Genomic DNA, 17,062 nt, shown 5'->3' with positions numbered 1-17,062 from the left:
CAGGGAGCTGGGGGTTGGGCTCTGCTCCCCAGCAATGAATGACAGGACAAGAGGCAATGGGCTGCAGTTGGCCCAGGGGAGGTTGAGGCTGGAGCTGAGGCAGAACTGTTACCCTGAGAGGGGTGTGAGCCCCTGTGCCAGGCTGCCCAGGGAGCTGGGGCAGTGCCCAGCCCTGGAGGGATCCCAAAGGCTGGAGCTGAGGTGCTGAGGGGTCAGTGCTGGGCTGGGCAGGGTGAGGTCAGTGGTTGGACTTGGTCTTAAAGGTCTTTTCCAACCAAAATGATTCTGATTGTGTGATTGAAGCTGCATCTCCCCTGTGCAAAACAAAGCTGAAGTGTGTGCACACCTCTGCTGGCAGAAATCCTGACATGGTCAGTTGTATCCATTCAGCTTTTCACCTTCTCAGCCCCAGTGACCCAAGCAGCAAATCTCACACAGACATGACCCTGCTATTGAAATGAGGTTGGGGAAGATCATATTCAGCCCTTGCAGGTCAAATTCAGGATGGGAGAGGTCAGGCAGCTCCTTCAGACCAGGTGCCTCCATGCAAGGTGGGTGCCTGCACTGAACTCTCCTCCCACCTCTGTGCCCTGTGCTGAGGGGAACACTGAGCTGGGTTTCTTCCCCTTGTCCCCTGGGTTGATGTCAGGCAGCTTCCCCACAGGCTCAGCTGGGAGAGGGGCTGCAGCTGGGACCTGCTGTTTCCATTGTGCCAGTTGGGAGTCTGACTTTCATCTCCCTGGGCTTCTCCAGAGCTGCAGCTCTCCCTGCCAGGCAGCACTTGACATGATTTGTGGATGTTGGATTTCCTTTGCTGGCAGCCTTTGGGTGTCAGGTCCTTCATTATCAGCATTGGCTGCCTGTTGCCTTCTCTCTTCTTCCTGCAAACCAGCATTTGGGAGCTGAGTTGGGCAGAAGCCACGGGGTTTGCAGCAAAGCTGGGAGCTGGGGAGCAGGGCAGTGTGCCACAGGGGATGGTCCTTCCTCCACTGTTGGCAGATTGGCTTCCTGGAGCAGGAACTGGGGGAGATTGGAGCTTCTCTGTCCCAAACATCTGGTCCTTGCCCTGCTGCAAAGCTCTTGCCTTGGATTCCTGAGGCTTTTCAGCCAAAACAGTCCAAGTGAGTTGGGCTGCTGTGCTGTGCTTTGCTTGCTCACACTGGAGTCCTTTAGGCACTTGGGGGTCAGGTATAAAAAAGGGAGGGTTCACACTGGTGCTGAACTGGGAGTGTGTGCCATGCTCAAACCCCCAGCCTTCACTCTGCTGGGCTGCAGTGGCAGCCAGAGCCTGGGCAGGCAGCAGCCAGCTGAGGATCTGCCCTTCTGAAAGCTCCTCAGAGACCTGAGAGCAGTGGCTGGGGGGGAAAAGAGTCCTTTGGTGCAGCAGCAACTGATTGAGATGCAGCACAGGGGGAGGCTGTGGAGGAGAAAAGACCATTTGAGCATTTCCTGGAGCTGCAGCTGGTGCCATCCAGCACTTGGCTGGGGCCTGGGGAGAGGAAGGGACTCAATGGCAAATTAAGCAAATGCACTGAATGGGACTAATGGGTGTTGCAGCTGGGAGTGAGCTGGGATGAGCTGGGAGCTCCCTCCCTCAGGGGCTGCCAGGCTTCTGGCACACACAGGCAGCCAGCCCTGCCTGCCCCAAGAGCCAGGCTGGCAGGCATCTGGGCTCACCTCTCACCAGGCTCCCAGGGCTTTTCTCCCCAGGGTGGCTGATGGTCAGCAGCTTTGAGAGCTTTGCTTAGTGCATCAGTGGAGCCTGTTCCTCTCACACCCTGCCCTGCAGCTCAGCGTGTCTCCTGCCCTCCTGGGACGAGCTCATGAGAGGCAGAGGCTGCACAACTGCCTGAAGCTGCCCTGTGGCACCCCAGAGGTATCATGGGGCAGAAAACAGCTGTGGGAATGGCAGTGGGGCAGGAGCCTGCAGAGCAGGAGCTGGCTGCACCGACCCTGCCTGTTGCAGCCTCTGTGGCAGTGCCAGGGGAGCGAGGAGCGGGCACGGCTGCAGCGCGGCAGGACCCTCATGGCTTGTGCTGGCTGCTTGTTTCAGTGCCAGGACCTGATGTCCCAGACATCATCACCACTGAGCCAGAACGACTCCTGCACGGGCAGGTCTGCTGATCTCCTGCTGCCCCCTGGGGACACCGGCAAGAGGCAACACGAGCGTGGCACTGAGGCTGCTCCTTACGGCAGAGCCGAGCGCTACAAAGCACAGGTCAGTGGGAGCTTCTGTGTGCCCTGGGCACAGGGCAGTGAGAGCTTCTGTGTGCCCAGGGCACAGGGCAGTGGGAGCTTCTGTGTGCCCAGGGCACAGGGCAGTGGGAGCTTCTGTGTGCCCAGGGCACAGGGCAGTGGGAGCTTCTGTGTGCACAAGGCACAGGTCGGTGGGAGCTTCTGTGTGCCCAGGGCACAGGTCAGTGGGAGCTTCTGTGTGCCCAGGGCACAGGGCAGTGGGAGCTTCTGTGTGCCCAGGGCAGTGGGAGCTTCTGTGTGCCCAGGGCACAGGTCAGTGGGAGCTTCTGTGTGCCCAGGGCACAGGGCAGTGGGAGCTTCTGTGTGCACAAGGCACAGGTCAGTGGGAGCTTCTGTGTGCACAAGGCACAGGTCGGTGGGAGCTTCTGTGTGCCCAGGGCACAGGGCAGTGGGAGCTTCTGTGTGCCCAGGGCAGTGGGAGCTTCTGTGTGCCCAGGGCACAGGTCAGTGGGAGCTTCTGTGTGCCCAGGGCACAGGGCAGTGGGAGCTTCTGTGTGCACAAGGCACAGGGCAGTGGGAGCTTCTGTGTGCCCAGGGCAGTGGGAGCTTCTGTGTGCACAGGGCACAGGTCAGTGGGAGCTTCTGTGTGCCCAGGGCAGTGGGAGCTTCTGTGTGCACAGGGCACAGGTCAGTGGGAGCTTCTGTGTGCCCAGGGCACAGGGCAGTGGGAGCTTCTGTGTGCCCAGGGCACAGGTCAGTGGGAGCTTCTGTGTGCCCAGGGCAGTGGGAGCTTCTGTGTGCCCAAGGCACAGGGCAGTGGGAGCTTCTGTGTGACCTGGGCACAGGTCAGTGGGAGCTTCTGTGTGCACAGGGCACAGGTCAGTGGGAGCTTCTGTGTGCCCAGGGCACAGGGCAGTGGGAGCTTCTGTGTACACAAGGCACAGGGCAGTGGGAGCTTCTGTGTGCCCAGGGCACAGGTCAGTGGGAGCTTCTGTGTGCCCAAGGCACAGGTCAGTGGGAGCTTCTGTGTGCCCTGGGCACAGGTCAGTGGGAGCTTCTGTGTGCCCAAGGCACAGGTCAGTGGGAGCTTCTGTGTGCCCAGGGCACAGGGCAGTGGGAGCTTCTGTGTGCCCAGGGCAGTGGGAGCTTCTGTGTGCCCAGGGCAGTGGGAGCTTCTGTGTGCCCAGGGCACAGGTCAGTGGGAGCTTCTGTGTGACCTGGGCACAGGTCAGTGGGAGCTTCTGTGTGCACAGGGCACGGGGCAGTGGGAGCTTCTGTGTGCCCAGGGCACAGGGCAGTGGGAGCTTCTGTGTGCACAAGGCACAGGTCAGTGGGAGCTTCTGTGTGCACAAGGCACAGGGCAGTGGGAGCTTCTGTGTGCACAAGGCACAGGGCAGTGGGAGCTTCTGTGTGCCCAGGGCACAGGGCAGTGGGAGCTTCTGTGTGCACAAGGCACAGGGCTGTGGGAGCTTCTGTGTGACCTGGGCACAGGTCAGTGGGAGCTTCTGTGTGCACAAGGCACGGGGCAGTGGGAGCTTCTGTGTGCACAAGGCACAGGTCAGTGGGAGCTTCTGTGTGCACAAGGCACGGGGCAGTGGGAGCTTCTGTGTGCCCAGGGCACAGGTCAGTGGGAGCTTCTGTGTGCACAAGGCACAGGTCAGTGGGAGCTTCTGTGTGACCTGGGCACAGGGCAGTGGGAGCTTCTGTGTGCCCAGGGCACAGGTCAGTGGGAGCTTCTGTGTGCACAAGGCACGGGGCAGTGGGAGCTTCTGTGTGCCCAGGGCACAGGTCAGTGGGAGCTTCTGTGTGCACAAGGCACAGGGCAGTGGGAGCTTCTGTGTGCCCAGGGCACAGGTCAGTGGGAGCTTCTGTGTGCACAAGGCACAGGGCTGTGGGAGCTTCTGTGTGACCTGGGCACAGGTCAGTGGGAGCTTCTGTGTGCCCAGGGCACAGGTCAGTGGGAGCTTCTGTGTGCACAAGGCACAGGGCTGTGGGAGCTTCTGTGTGCCCAGGGCACAGGTCAGTGGGAGCTTCTGTGTGCACAAGGCACGGGGCAGTGGGAGCTTCTGTGTGCCCAGGGCACAGGGCAGTGGGAGCTTCTGTGTGCCCAGGGCACAGGTCAGTGGGAGCTTCTGTGTGCACAAGGCACAGGGCTGTGGGAGCTTCTGTGTGACCTGGGCACAGGTCAGTGGGAGCTTCTGTGTGCACAAGGCACGGGGCAGTGGGAGCTTCTGTGTGCCCAGGGCACAGGTCAGTGGGAGCTTCTGTGTGCACAAGGCACGGGGCAGTGGGAGCTTCTGTGTGACCTGGGCACAGGTCAGTGGGAGCTTCTGTGTGACCTGGGCACAGGTCAGTGGGAGCTTCTGTGTGACCTGGGCACAGGTCAGTGGGAGCTTCTGTGTGCCCAGGGCACAGGTCAGTGGGAGCTTCTGTGTGCACAAGGCACAGGGCTGTGGGAGCTTCTGTGTGCACAAGGCACAGGTCAGTGGGAGCTTCTGTGTGCACAAGGCACGGGGCAGTGGGAGCTTCTGTGTGCCCAGGGCACAGGGCAGTGGGAGCTTCTGTGTGCACAAGGCACGGGGCAGTGGGAGCTTCTGTGTGCCCAGGGCACAGGGCAGTGGGAGCTTCTGTGTGCACAAGGCACGGGGCAGTGGGAGCTTCTGTGTGCCCAGGGCACAGGGCAGTGGGAGCTTCTGTGTGCACAAGGCACAGGGCAGTGAGAGCTTCTGTGTGCCCAGGGCACAGGGCAGTGGGTGTTTTAGTGTGCCCTGGGGACCCCTGTGTGCAGCTCAGTGCAGGCTTCCCCTTCTCTGGAGCCAGCCTGGAGAGACAGGCACAGCTTCCCTGGCTCAAGTGTTGGAGCCAGCAGCTCATTTATGCCTCAGTCTCACCTTGGGAACTGGTGACTCACTTGTTCAGTGCTGGCACCTTCACCCTGTTTCCTCCCAGCCACTCTGGGACTTGGCCTTTGAGAACCTCAGTTGCATCAGCCCCAGGATCCCTCCTGGCATCCAAGTTCACTCCAGGGTGTCCCTGCTGTGGCTTCAGGTCCGTGTTTCTCCCTCCCAGGACGACCGTCGGGAGGCAAAGCTGACCCTGCGCCCCCCCAGCCTGGCTGCCCCGTATGCCCCAGTCCAGAACTGGCAGCACCAGCCAGAGAAGCTCATCTTTGAGTCCTGTGGGTATGAGGCCAATGTAAGTGAGTGTTGTGAGGGGGGTGAGGGGACTCTGGGCTCAGACTCTGTGTGTGGCTTCGTCCCGCTGCCTGGCCGTGCCTGTGGGAGCCGTCTCTGTGTCAGGGCTGCTGGCTGCCCACAGCCACGGGCTTGGTTCGTGCCTCAGCCCTTCAGCAGCTTTTCCTCTTCCCAACAGTACCTGGGCTCCATGTTGATCAAAGACCTCAGAGGGACGGAGTCGACGCAGGACGCCTGTGCCAAGATGAGGGTGCGGAGTGGGGGGTCTGTGGGGGGCGACGTGGTGTGAGGGGACCTCAGTGAATTCGGGTCCCCAAACCTTGCAGCTGCCCTGGTGCAGAGCAGGGGCTCAGGCCACCCAGAGCCTGTGAGGCTGCTGCACCTTGCCCTGTAGCTGGAAGGTCTGTGCAGGGGGACAGGGGCGTTTTCCCTGGGGAAGGGGGGCTGGGTTCACTGGCTCTGGCCATTCCACTCTGCTTCCATCAGGAAGAGGCTTTTCTCCTGGCCCAGGACCCCCAAGGTGTGCCTTTGTGGGGCTCAGGGGTGGGCTGGGCCAGAGGTGAAGGAGGGAGCGTTTCTTCACAGCTGGAACTCTCTGCAGAAATCCACAGAGCACATGAAGAAGATCCCAACCATCATCCTGTCCATCACGTACAAGGGGGTGAAGTTCATCGATGCCTCTAACAAGGTGAGCTCCAAATGCCTCGGGCTGGTGTGTGGAGGGACAAGGCTGCAGTGGCAGCTGCCTGGGGGCCGTGGGTCACCTGTGGCCGTGGCTGGTCCCGAGGAGCTGCCGGGGCTGTGGCAGAGCACCGGGGTGCTGGCAGTGACCTGACGCCGCAGGCTGGGCACACCTGGCTGCTTGTGGACCACGCTGCTGTTGATCCCTACCATGGGAAGGAGCAGGGGCTGCTCTGGCTGGGACGCTGGCCCTTCCTCCCAGTCGCTGCTGTGCTCCCTGCTGCCCCCCAGCAGCGTGTGCCGGGTGCATTTGCCATCGCCGGCGGGTGACGGCAGCTTGTGCTTGGCCCCGGCAGAACGTCATTGCCGAGCACGAGATCCGCAACATCTCCTGCGCTGCTCAGGACCCCGAGGATCTCTGCACCTTTGCCTACATCACCAAGGACCTGCAGACCAGCCACCACTACTGCCATGTCTTCAGCACTGTGGATGTGGTGAGTGGGTTGTTGCATCTCCTGTCCCAGCTGTTTCATCGCTCAGTTTTGTTGGACAGTCACACACCCAGGTCTGGTCTTGGGCATTTTGACCTGCTTCTGCTCTCAAATATTCCTCCCACAGCCCTGACTCCAAATGCTTTTACTTCAGAGCCCTGTGGACAAAGAGGGCATTTGGCTGGCTTCATTACAGCAGTGCTGGAGAAAGCGGGGCAGGAGTTTTTCCCTCCTGGGGAACACACCATGAGCAACCCCCTAATGTGCTCCCAGTTACACTGTCATAGGGCTGGTTTAACAGGCTTTTCACTCACCAGGGGAGCAGAGGCACAACTTGCTTTTATTCTTGGGCAGAAATGAGCTGTACAAGATGTTTTGGCTTCTCCTCTTTGCAATGCAAGTGTTGCCAAGCCATGGCAGTCCCACAGGCTGGGGCTGCACAAGCACAGGAGCAGCTCAGCACCAAATCCACCTACAGGGCAGGATGTGACCTGTGAATGGAAGGATGCTGAGCTCTGGGTCTCCAGAGCAGCTGCTGGTGGGCTCTGCACAGGCAGCTCGGATGCACCTAACGGCTTTGTGTCTTCTGTCTTCTCTCTGAAGAACCTGACGTACGAGATCATCCTGACGCTGGGGCAGGCGTTCGAGGTCGCCTACCAGCTGGCCCTGCAAGCCCAGAGAGCAAAACCTCTGGGTGCTGGGCCAGGAGAGACCATTGAAACGAAATCTTCCAAACCGGTGCCTAAACCCCGAGGCGGCGGGAGGAAACCTGCAGTACGTACACAGGGCTCCTGCTGAGCCTGCTGCTTGGTGTGGGGGAGCCCAGGGACAGGCAGGGTGCCTGCAGCTTCAGGCACCTTTGTGGTGCCCGTGGGTTAGGGCTTCCCCAGGCAGGATGAGGGTGAGCAGAGGTGGAAGGAGCCCAGGTGGGATGGGGGTGAAGCTCTTGGCAAGAGGTCACCTGCAGTTTGTGGCATGGCAGTGCCCCTGTAGCCAAGGCCAGCCAAGACTGGAGCTGCTGAGGAGCAGGGACTGCTGCCCAAGCTGTTGCCTTGCTTTAATGTCTCCTTCTGTCTGTGTTCTGCTTGCTCCCCCCCGCTCAGGTGCCGCTCCCTCCCGACACCCGCTGTTGTCACTGTCACACCTGCACAACTCACCGCCCCTCCTACCTGCCGCTGCAGTCTGTTAGTCCTGGAGCAAAGGTCTTTACCCTTCTTCCTGCCACCTTCCACTGTGACCCCCCACCCCAGGCTGCCCCCGGGGCTGCCCCCAGCCCACCTGCCTGCCCCCTGTCCCGCCTGGCTGCTGCCTTCCCTCCCTGCTGGTTCCAGGGCTGTGCCCCAGGGACAGGGCTGCCAGCGTCGGGTGGCAGCTCTCAGCTAACTGCCTCGCTCTGGCTGCTGGTGGTGACCTCCCTGTAGGATCCTGATGTAGGAGGACAAGATGAGAGGAAGCCTGTGGGAGCTCACCTGCCAGGAGCTGTCTCCTCTGCCTGCTTGGGATGTTTTTGATGGTGCCATCCTCAATTTCTCACACTCTGATGTGAGATGAAGCTCCTGTCACTAGTGGGAACAGGGCCTTGCAGAGCTAACTCAGGAGGTCAGCTCAGGGTGCTGGGTTGAGGCTGCCAGGGCTAGATCCGTGTTGGCTGGGAGGACTCAGGTGCCTCCCTGGTGTGAGCTGCTCCCCTGCACACGTGCAGCACGTGGGGATGGGCGTCAGGCAGAGCAGCAGCGGCTCGGCCCCGAATCCCCGCTCGGCTGACCTCACCTGCCCTTTCTCTCCTTATCTTTTCTAGCTGGAGCCCCCTGATGTGGACCAAGACTCCCAGTCTCATGCCAGTGTCTCCTGGGTCGTGGACCCCAAACAGGACTCGAAGCGGACCCTCAGCACTAAGTATGAGACCACTATCTTCTAAAGCAACCCCCCGTGTCCGCCCAGTCTAACCGTGCCTTTGCCATCTGATCTCTCTGCTCTCCTAAGCTCCCTGTCCCTGCAGCTGCTGGTGCCCAGGCACCAGGCACAGGCAGCAGCACTTAGCAGACTGTACCTGATCACTACTGAACACTGTGAATGCTCCTGGCTCGGCAGAAGGGGAAGGAGCTGCTTAGAGCCGTGTGAGGCGGGAGGTGCAGAGGGCTGGGAGCTGTGGATCCAGGAAGCCGCCTGCGTTTCCCCATCTTTCCCCCTGGCTCTGGCACTGTGAATCCCTGGGGCAACAGGACACTCCCCAGGCCTTTTGGGGTTGGTTTTTCTATTCCACTCTCTTTCCCCCTCGGACTGATGGAGGCCTCTTTGTCTCCGTGGTGCACACGCTCCCTGCTCCCAGATTTCCTTCTTCCTCTTGGAGTGAACTCGCCCCTCACTTCCCGGCCATCCGAGTCGCCACTAACCACTGTGATGCTGCCTGCAAATAACACACCTTTGCTACGGTTCCTGCCAGGAACCCCTTGCCCACAAACCCTCCCCTCGCAGCTGGGAGCGTTGCTTGGGGCTGGGAGCGGTTGCTGGGCACTGAGAGCTCTGTCCCCTCTCAGCTGAGGTGTGCTTTGCCTTGCATGCATTTTAGTCCCTTGTAGGGCTTTTGTTTTTCCCCCCACACCCCATAGTCTTTCTGTTTACACTCACCAGACTCGTGAGCTAAGGGCACTTGTGCCCACTGGGCAGTTTGTGAAGAGGTTAAGCTTTTAAAGGCACATGTTGTTAGAGCCCTGTTTGGGAAGGAAAAGTGTCTGAGAGGGGCTGGATGCTGCGCTGTTGGAGGCCTGAGAGAGCAGCCAGAGCTCTCCTGTGCTCAGCACACTCACTGCACTTGTACTGGGGGTGTTTTGCTGGAGGGAGAAACGTGATGGAAATCACTTTGCTGCTGATCCTAAAGCTTGTCTACAAACCATGGACCTACCAACCGTTGCATGATGAGTGCTGTAGGGATCCTGAGCCATCTGTAGCCCTCCACCCTGGAGAGTGAAGACTTCACTGAGAGATGGCCCTGTGTCAGTGGGCACCTCTGCCTTGTCTGTGTCTCAAGTGCACGTGTTTTTCCTCTGGGGAAGCATCCTCACCTGTGTGTATCTCACTAGAAGCAGCTTTTCATTCCAGAATATGTCTGGGAATCATTGCATGAGGCTGCAGGGCACTTGGCACAGGGCTGCAAATGCCATATGGTGGCTCACAAGCCCGTGAAGCCCCTCAGAGCCATCCGTGGCCCTACCCCTGCTTCCTTCTCTTGCCTTTGCAAAGCTGACTGAGACAAGCAGAGGATGTGGAGTGTGATCTGATGAGCACCAGCCCCAGCAGGCACATCCTGCCCCAGAGCTGCTCCTCCCTGACTTGTGTGTCCAAGAGACTTGGCCTCTCTTTTTACCTCAGCTTCCCCATATGGGATGGGGATGTATGTACCTACCTCTCAGGCTGGGAGCTTCTCTCTCTTTGCAGAGCAGTTTCAAGAGCCTTTAGCAAAAGGCACTGCCACTTCCCCCAGCCCTGAGGCTCAGACTCCTGCAAGTCCTTCACTCACAAAGAGCGTGGTGGCCCCTGACCTGCTCCTGGCAGGGGCTGTGGCCCTTCTCCTGGGGAGGGTGCTGAGCAGCTGGGGCAGAGGGGCTGCAGCCCTGTGCTGTTGGGCTGCAGGGAGCTCCCTGATGTGCACCTCGGTGTGGCTGAGCTCAGGGTGGGTTTGGCATCTCAGCAGAATCCCCTGGAGAGGTGGTGTCTGTGGGACCTGCAGAGAAGGGGGAGGGCAGGAACCACTCGCCTCTGCACGGCCTGTGTGGGTGGGATCTCAGAGACAGCCGGGGGAGAGGCTCAACTGGGATCTCCAGGAAAGCTCCATTTCCAGAACAGCTTCTAGAACTTACCCAAACCTCCCTTCAGGATCAGCAGGGAGGGGGCAGGGCAGCAGCCCAGGGTTATTTACTCCTGGTGTTTAGGGTCCAGAGGCAGCTTGTCTGAGTTCTGCTGGGGCTGTTGCCTCCAAGTTTGGTCTCCCCAGACTTGAGGTGAGATCTGACCTTTCAGAATCCTTATTTAGGTCTTTCTCAGGCTGATCTCCCAAGTCATTGGTGACTTCAGGGCACTGTGTGATAACCTGACTTCAAAATAAGGGCCAGGCTGGTGAGAACCCAGGTGAGAGGACTAAAAGGATTGTCTTGAAGTGAAAAAAGGGAAAGCTCAGTTTAGTAGAAGTTCTGCATTTGCCATGGAGCCACCAACAACTCTGCCTGGACAGCCCTGAAGCAGAGGTCACAGGGCAGTTCCCCAAGTGCTGCTGTGCCATCCTGCAGCCCTTGCTGAGTCCAAGGTGTCCCAGGAGGTTGGGTTTGGGTTTCCTCAGCGCCTCTCCAAGCTGTAAGAACACCCTGAGGGTTTCTCTACCCTTCAAAGAGAAGCCGAGTGAGCAGCAGCAGTGGTAGTGCAGTTTCCACTCGCAAGCGTTTCCCATCAGCTTGCCCACACGTCCACCTGACTTCAGAGGCTCTGAGCTCTTGCATCTCCCCCTGCTTTCAGCTGGGAAGGGCAGGTTCCTGACTCAGCACCTCCTAAAACCCGGGTTGCTAGAGCATGTGCCTTTCTAAGAGTGACCATCCAAACCCAGGGGCACCCAGGCAGCGCTGCCTAAGCTCCGGAGCTTCCGCCGTGTGTGTCCGTAACACTCGTGTCTCATCTCCTTGGCCACGTGCCCTCATCTTTCCCAGCAGTTGCTTTTGTATGACTCAGAAATCATTCATTCCATTATCTCCCTTTCTGTTTGCCTCTGAAAAGCTGATCTCCAGGCAGCTGTCTCCTACCACGGAAATGTAATAACGGGGCAGAGACCTAAGAAGCGGTGGCCCGCTGACACGAAGATCATCTCCATCTGGCACTGGTGCCTGCCTCGGAGTGGGTGCATGGGGCTGCTCAGTGAGGGCTCCCAAAGCAGAGAGGGGGGAAGGGATCCCATCCAGCAGCTGAGAAAAGCAGCTCTCTGTGTTTCTAGCAGAGGAGAGTTGAGACTCGAGGCCGAGAGCGCTGGCAGCTTTTTCTAGTCTGAGACAAACGCCTTTCGGCTCATTCCAGTTGGTTCTTAACGTGTGAAATGATACAGAGCAAACCCAGCTCACAGCTGAAATGTAGCACTGCAGGGGGTTTTATTTGGTGAGGCAAAGAAACAATAATACCAACCCTTCCTTAGCCTGAGAATCCACAGTCCAAGGAGTACAGTCCAAAGGCTTAGCAGTGGGAGCATCTCTGACGGTACTTAACGCGGCCTCAGTGCCGGGGGAACAGAGAAGGCCAAACGTCTTGGCAGTGCCTTCCTGCAGTGGGACAAGCCTTGCAGGGGGTGTCTGCAGCCTCTGCTTCCCAGGCTGTGGCCACACTTTTATAGCAAATGGAAACAAGGCAAAACAAGAGTCTGCAGAGGATCTTGCACCCCAGAGTGGCTGTGGCTGAGCGTTACCCACGGTACAGAGCTCGTTTCCCCTACACAGAACTGTTGCAATACTTGACATTTCCATGGCAAGGACACAACTCTTCCCATTGAACCCCTGGAGACAAGCCCCTTCTCCAGCCTCTCCTGCACCCCTCTTGCTTTCACACACAGTTACAGGGTTGGTTGGGCTTTGGTTGCTTGGGCTTGGGGTTTTTTTTAAGTCTATTCAATTGTGATTTAGCACTTTTTTTTTTTATATACTAGCTCATTATTTAATTAGTGCAGCAGCTTCAGAAGATGAACAAACAAAGAGTTCAAACCTGGGCATTACACTGAAACAGTCCCTACCCCACACAGACGGGTCTCGGCCCAAGGATGGCTCAGCCCCTGCCTAAGCCTGGTGTCCCCACATCCTGAAGGTGCTGTGTGATTGCTTTTCTGCTCAATTACCAGAGCATTTACCAGTAGTTGTTTTGGCTGTGACTGATGTGTTTTCACAGTACTGTTCCCCCCCCAACACCTCAAGGGAGAGACGTCAAAGCGCTTGCGGTGTCTCCTCCAGCCGCAGGCGTGTGATGGCAACAGGCACCGTGGTGGCCGGGGACAGGCACTGTGGTGGCTGGGGATGTGGCACCCTGCTGCTTCAACTCCTGTTTCACTCTGGTTGCTGCTGCTCTACATCAGGGTTTGCTTTGGTCTCTCTGGCCTGGAAGGCTGGGAGCAAAGTGAACCCTAATCCCAGGGGCGTGAATGCTGAGGAGGGGGAAGTGGAGACATTGGGGTCAGTTTCTTTTTGAAGTGGATGAATTTAGGAAAACCTGAAACATTCCTTGTTCTGCATCTGTTGCAATTCATACTGGTGTCAGTGTAAATATTTGGTGTGTTGGCAACAAGTCTTTTTGGAGAGATTGCAAATTGAAGCTGTGCGTGGGAGGAGGGAAGCCTTTCCTGTGGGAAGGTTGGCTTGGAGGCAACATGGTGATGAAGACTCCAGTCTTCAAGGGACTGGGTTTGGTGACCCTGGAGGTCCTTCCCAGTCCTGCATGTAGTCCTGTGGTTGTCTTTAGTGATCCAGGAGTTCTTTAGCCAGATACTCTCTTTCTCACTTAGACAAAGCAGTTGTTTTGGCAGTGCATCTCTGCTTCCATTTCCATGGGTTTCCTCAAGGTACTCGCCTGCTGGAGACTGACCCTGACTCCCTGTTAACCCCATCCCTTGTGCAGTATTCCAGCTCTTCCCCTCTACAGGATTTTGTGATACCTGGAGGAAAGTGCCCTAAATTTCTGGTGCTGTGACTTGGCATCAAAACACATCTGCTGGGTTACCTGCCTGGGAGGAGGTGGTGCTGCCCTGAGCCTTGTTCCCCTTCTGAAGGACAAGGTCGTGTTATGCAGACCTCAGTTTGTGCATGGCACACGTCCAGGCTGACAACTCAGGACAGTTCAACTGAGATGCAGAGTCACTATCTCCTTTTTAAGTAGGAGGGGATGATGTTTGGTTTCCAGCTGAAGCTGCTCTGTCCCTTTGCATTTTGTATTTAGGGGGGAAAAAAGCAAAAAAAAACCCCCACCCAAGCTGTAATGTTGCTGTTCAGCCCTTTGAACTTGCTTTGGGATTGTTCTTTGGAGAAGAAATTATGCAACTTTTGTGGGGTACTTGGCTGTCCCCCTCCCAGGGAGGAGATCCAGCCCCTTCCAGGATGTACCTCTAGTGAAGCCTGTACCTTCAGGAGGCTGCTGAGACACAGACCACGTGTGTGTCGTCACTCTGTGTGCAGATGGAGTCAGTTGCTTTACTGCTCCTCCTGTCCCACGTCAGCAGTTCCCAGCAGCAGAATTTCCCCTGGCTTGCTTCTGCTCCCATCATGTCCATGCCATCAGGACCTTCCTCTCAGCCCACACATGCTGTTTGCAACGCTCTCTGGTTGCAAAAGCTCTTCCCCTGTTTGGTCTCATGTTGCTTTGCTGCTTATGTTTTTTTTCCTCCCAGAAGAAAGGAACTGTGCTGCTCTTGCAAAGTCAATCTAGCTCAAACATTTTCCTTACCCATGGAAGAACAACCTGAGATTCCCTGACAGGGCAGAGAACAGTCAAGCTCAGTTTGCAATGTGGCCACTTTTGCTAATTGTGATGTGTGGCAGTGGGACTGATTTGTAATACAAATGTTATTTAATCTGTCTGTATTTTGATACTTGAATTTCCTTTTATTTCCTGTATATACAATTGTTAATCTGTTCAGATTTGTCTGACTTTTGGACATGTTGTGGTACCAAACGTAACCAATCTGTGCAACAACATCGACTGACCTCACACAACAAGGCGAGACTGTAAATATTCCTGGGCTTCCAGCAGTCGTTTTGTTGGTTTCATAATTGTACAACTTAGAACAGGCTGAATTAATAAACAAACTTAGACACACTCTCACCTCCTTGTCACTGTGAGCTCGGTGTCACACCAAAGCCTCCTGCTTGTCTGTGCTGCAGCACTTGATGTTCTGGGCTGACAGCCCTGACCTGTGGAGCTAAAGGACAAGGGGGCAGCTCAGTGGTGGGCAGTCACTGAATCATAAACCACTGAATCATTTGGGTTGTTGAAGCCCCTGAAGCTGCTGCAGTCCCAGCCCTGCTCTCACCCTGCCCAGCCCAGCACTGACCCCTCAGCACCTCAGCTCCACGCCTTTGGGATCCCTCCAGGGCTGGGCACTCCCCCAGCTCCCTGGGCAGCCTGGCACAGGGGCTCACACCCCTCTCAGGGAAACACAGAAGGGAGGGGGGGGGAGTTGGAAGGGACCTTTACAGACCATCCAGCCCAACCCCCTGCAGAAGCAGCTCCCATCTAGATCAGGTCACACAGGAACGTGTCCAGGTGGGTCTTGAAGCCCTCCAAGGAAGGAGCCTCCACACCCTCCCTGGGCAGCCTGGGCCAGGGCTCCCTCACTCCAACACTGACACAGTTTTTCTTATGTTTCAATGGAACTGTTTGTGTTGCAGCTTCATCCCATCACCCCTTGTCCTGGCACTGGAGACAACAGAAACAAGTGCTGCCCCATCCTCCTGACACCCATCATTGAGATACTTGTAACTATTAATGAGCTTCCCCCTCAGTCTCTTCTCCAGCCCAAACAGCCCCAGGTCCCACAGCCTTTCCTCACAAGGAAGATGCTCCATCCCCTCAGCATCTCCAGGTTCTTCCTCAGCTCCAATCTAAACCTCCCCATTGGGCCCATTTCCTCTTGTCCTCTCAGTCATTACTTGGGAGAAGAGACCCACCCCACCTCCCTACAGCCTCCTGTCAGGGAGTTGTAGAGCTCTGCACCAGCACTTCTTGCTCTGTAAAGCAAAAACCAAGCCACTGTCAGATCACTGTGCAGAGCCCAGGTGCTGCAGGGAGGGAGGAGAGCACAGGACATGGGTGAGAACAGAAGCTTGTGCTGTCCTGAGTGTGTGGCTGCAGGAGGGAGGTGTTGGCTGCTGAGTGCTTGCTCTGGTCAGAGCTGCTCTTAGGCAGTTAGGCATGACTGCAGGCTCCCACAGCATCCTGGCAGCAAAACTGAGACAGTGTGGGCTGGATGATCAGGGAGTGAGGTGGATTGTGAACTGGTTGAAGGGAAGAAGGCAGAGAGTTGTGATCAATGGGGGAGGGTCTAGTTGGAGGCCTGTGTCTAGTGGAGTCCCTCAGGGCTCAGTGCTGGGGCTGGTACTGTTCAGTCTATTCATTAATGACCTTCATGAGGGAACAGAGGCACTGTCAGCAGATTTGCTGAGGATACTAAACTGGGGGCAGTGGCTGACACCCCAGAGGCTGTGCTGCCATTCAACCAGCCCTGGACAGGCTGGAGGGGTGGGCAGAGAGACATCTGATGAGATTCAGCCAGGGCAAGTGCAGAGTGTTGCATCTGGGAAAGAACAACCCCATGGACCAGCACAGGCTGGGGAATGAACTGTGAGAGAGGAGCACAGGGGAAAGGGAGCTGGGGGTGCTGGTGGGCAGCAGGATGAGCCTGAGCCAGCAACGTGCCCTCGTGGCCAAGAGGCCAATGGCAGCCTGGGCTGGGTCAGAAGGGCTGTGGGCAGCAGGTCAGAGAGGTTCTGCTGCCCCTCTGCTCTGCCCTTGTGATGGGATGTTGTGTCCAGCTCTGGGCCCCTCAGCTCCAGAAGGACAGGGAGCTGCTGCAGAGAGCTCAGCACAGGGACACAGAGATGCTGGAGGGAGTGGAGCATCTGCCTTGTGCTGAAAGGCTAAGGGAGCTGGGGCTCTGCAGCTTGGAGAAGAGGAGCCTGAGGGGTGAGCTCAGTCATGTTACAAACCCATCAAGGGTGGGTGTGAGGAGGCTGGAGCCAGGCTGTGCTCAGGGATGGCCAGTGACAGGACAAGGGGCAACGGGCACAAGCTGCAACAGAAGAGGTTCCAGAGACACAGCAGGAGGAATTTGTTCCCTGTTGAGGTGAGGGAGCACTGGCAGGGGCTGCCCAGAGGGGCTGTGGAGGCTCCTTCTCTGCAGACATCCCAACCCCAGCTGGGTGAGTCCCTGTGTGCCCTGCTCTGGGTGGTGCTGCTGTGGCAGGGGGGTTGCACTGGATGAGCTCTGCAGGTCCCTTCCAGCCCTGTGACCCTGTGCCAATGTCCCCAAATATTGAATATTATTGAGTCAAACCAATTTATCCATAAAAACACAGCCCTGTGTTCCACTAAAGCCAGCCCTGCCTAGAGCACCTGATGTACTCTGCATGTGATGGTAAGAGCAGCTCATTTTTACCCCCAGTAACGTGCATCTGCAAAGGCTGCTCCAGTGGGAACTGTCCCAACCCTGATTTACTCCAAACCAACACTAAAATCCCTTTTCTGCAGCACAGCAGCAAGTGATCCCTGTAACTTTCAGGGCTCTGGGCAGCCACTGTATGTAGTGTTTGCACAGCAAAGGTTTTTGGCTTGCCAAGAAGTGGGACATTTTCATCATGTAAAATTAGAGCAAGAAATCCAGCCACTTAAACACAGGTTAAAGTTCAGGATTTCATGTCAAGTAGAATATGGCTGATGTAAAACATCAAATACACTGGGGATTGCTCAATTTGTACCATATGTTCCATCTCT

General features: G+C 57.1%; 1 protein-coding gene across 8 annotated transcripts in view; it reads left to right on the top strand.

Annotated features, from left to right (window-relative positions):
* The window catches only part of ANKS1A (ankyrin repeat and sterile alpha motif domain containing 1A), a 129,356-nt gene extending 114,967 nt beyond the window's left edge, over positions 1–14,389 (top strand). For 5 of the 8 annotated variants that reach the window (XM_062013300.1, XM_062013301.1, XM_062013298.1 and 2 more), the window contains 7 exons: positions 2,054–2,218; positions 5,266–5,391; positions 5,569–5,640; positions 5,992–6,078; positions 6,428–6,565; positions 7,166–7,336; positions 8,361–14,389. In XM_062013300.1, coding sequence (XP_061869284.1) covers positions 2,054–2,218; positions 5,266–5,391; positions 5,569–5,640; positions 5,992–6,078; positions 6,428–6,565; positions 7,166–7,336; positions 8,361–8,480 — 879 coding nt within the window. In that variant the 3' untranslated portion in view covers positions 8,481–14,389. Of the gene's footprint in view, positions 1–2,053; positions 2,219–5,265; positions 5,392–5,568; positions 5,641–5,975; positions 6,079–6,427; positions 6,566–7,165; positions 7,337–8,360 lie in introns of those variants that run through there. The other 3 variants (XR_009820256.1, XM_062013299.1, XM_062013303.1) reach the window with 3 other exon arrangements.
* The last annotated feature ends 2,673 nt before the right edge of the window (positions 14,390–17,062 follow it).

Source organism: Colius striatus, chromosome 22 (genome assembly GCF_028858725.1).
Source record: "Colius striatus isolate bColStr4 chromosome 22, bColStr4.1.hap1, whole genome shotgun sequence".
Classification (NCBI taxonomy): domain Eukaryota; kingdom Metazoa; phylum Chordata; class Aves; order Coliiformes; family Coliidae; genus Colius; species Colius striatus.
This window is presented reverse-complemented; position numbering and strand designations above follow the sequence as displayed.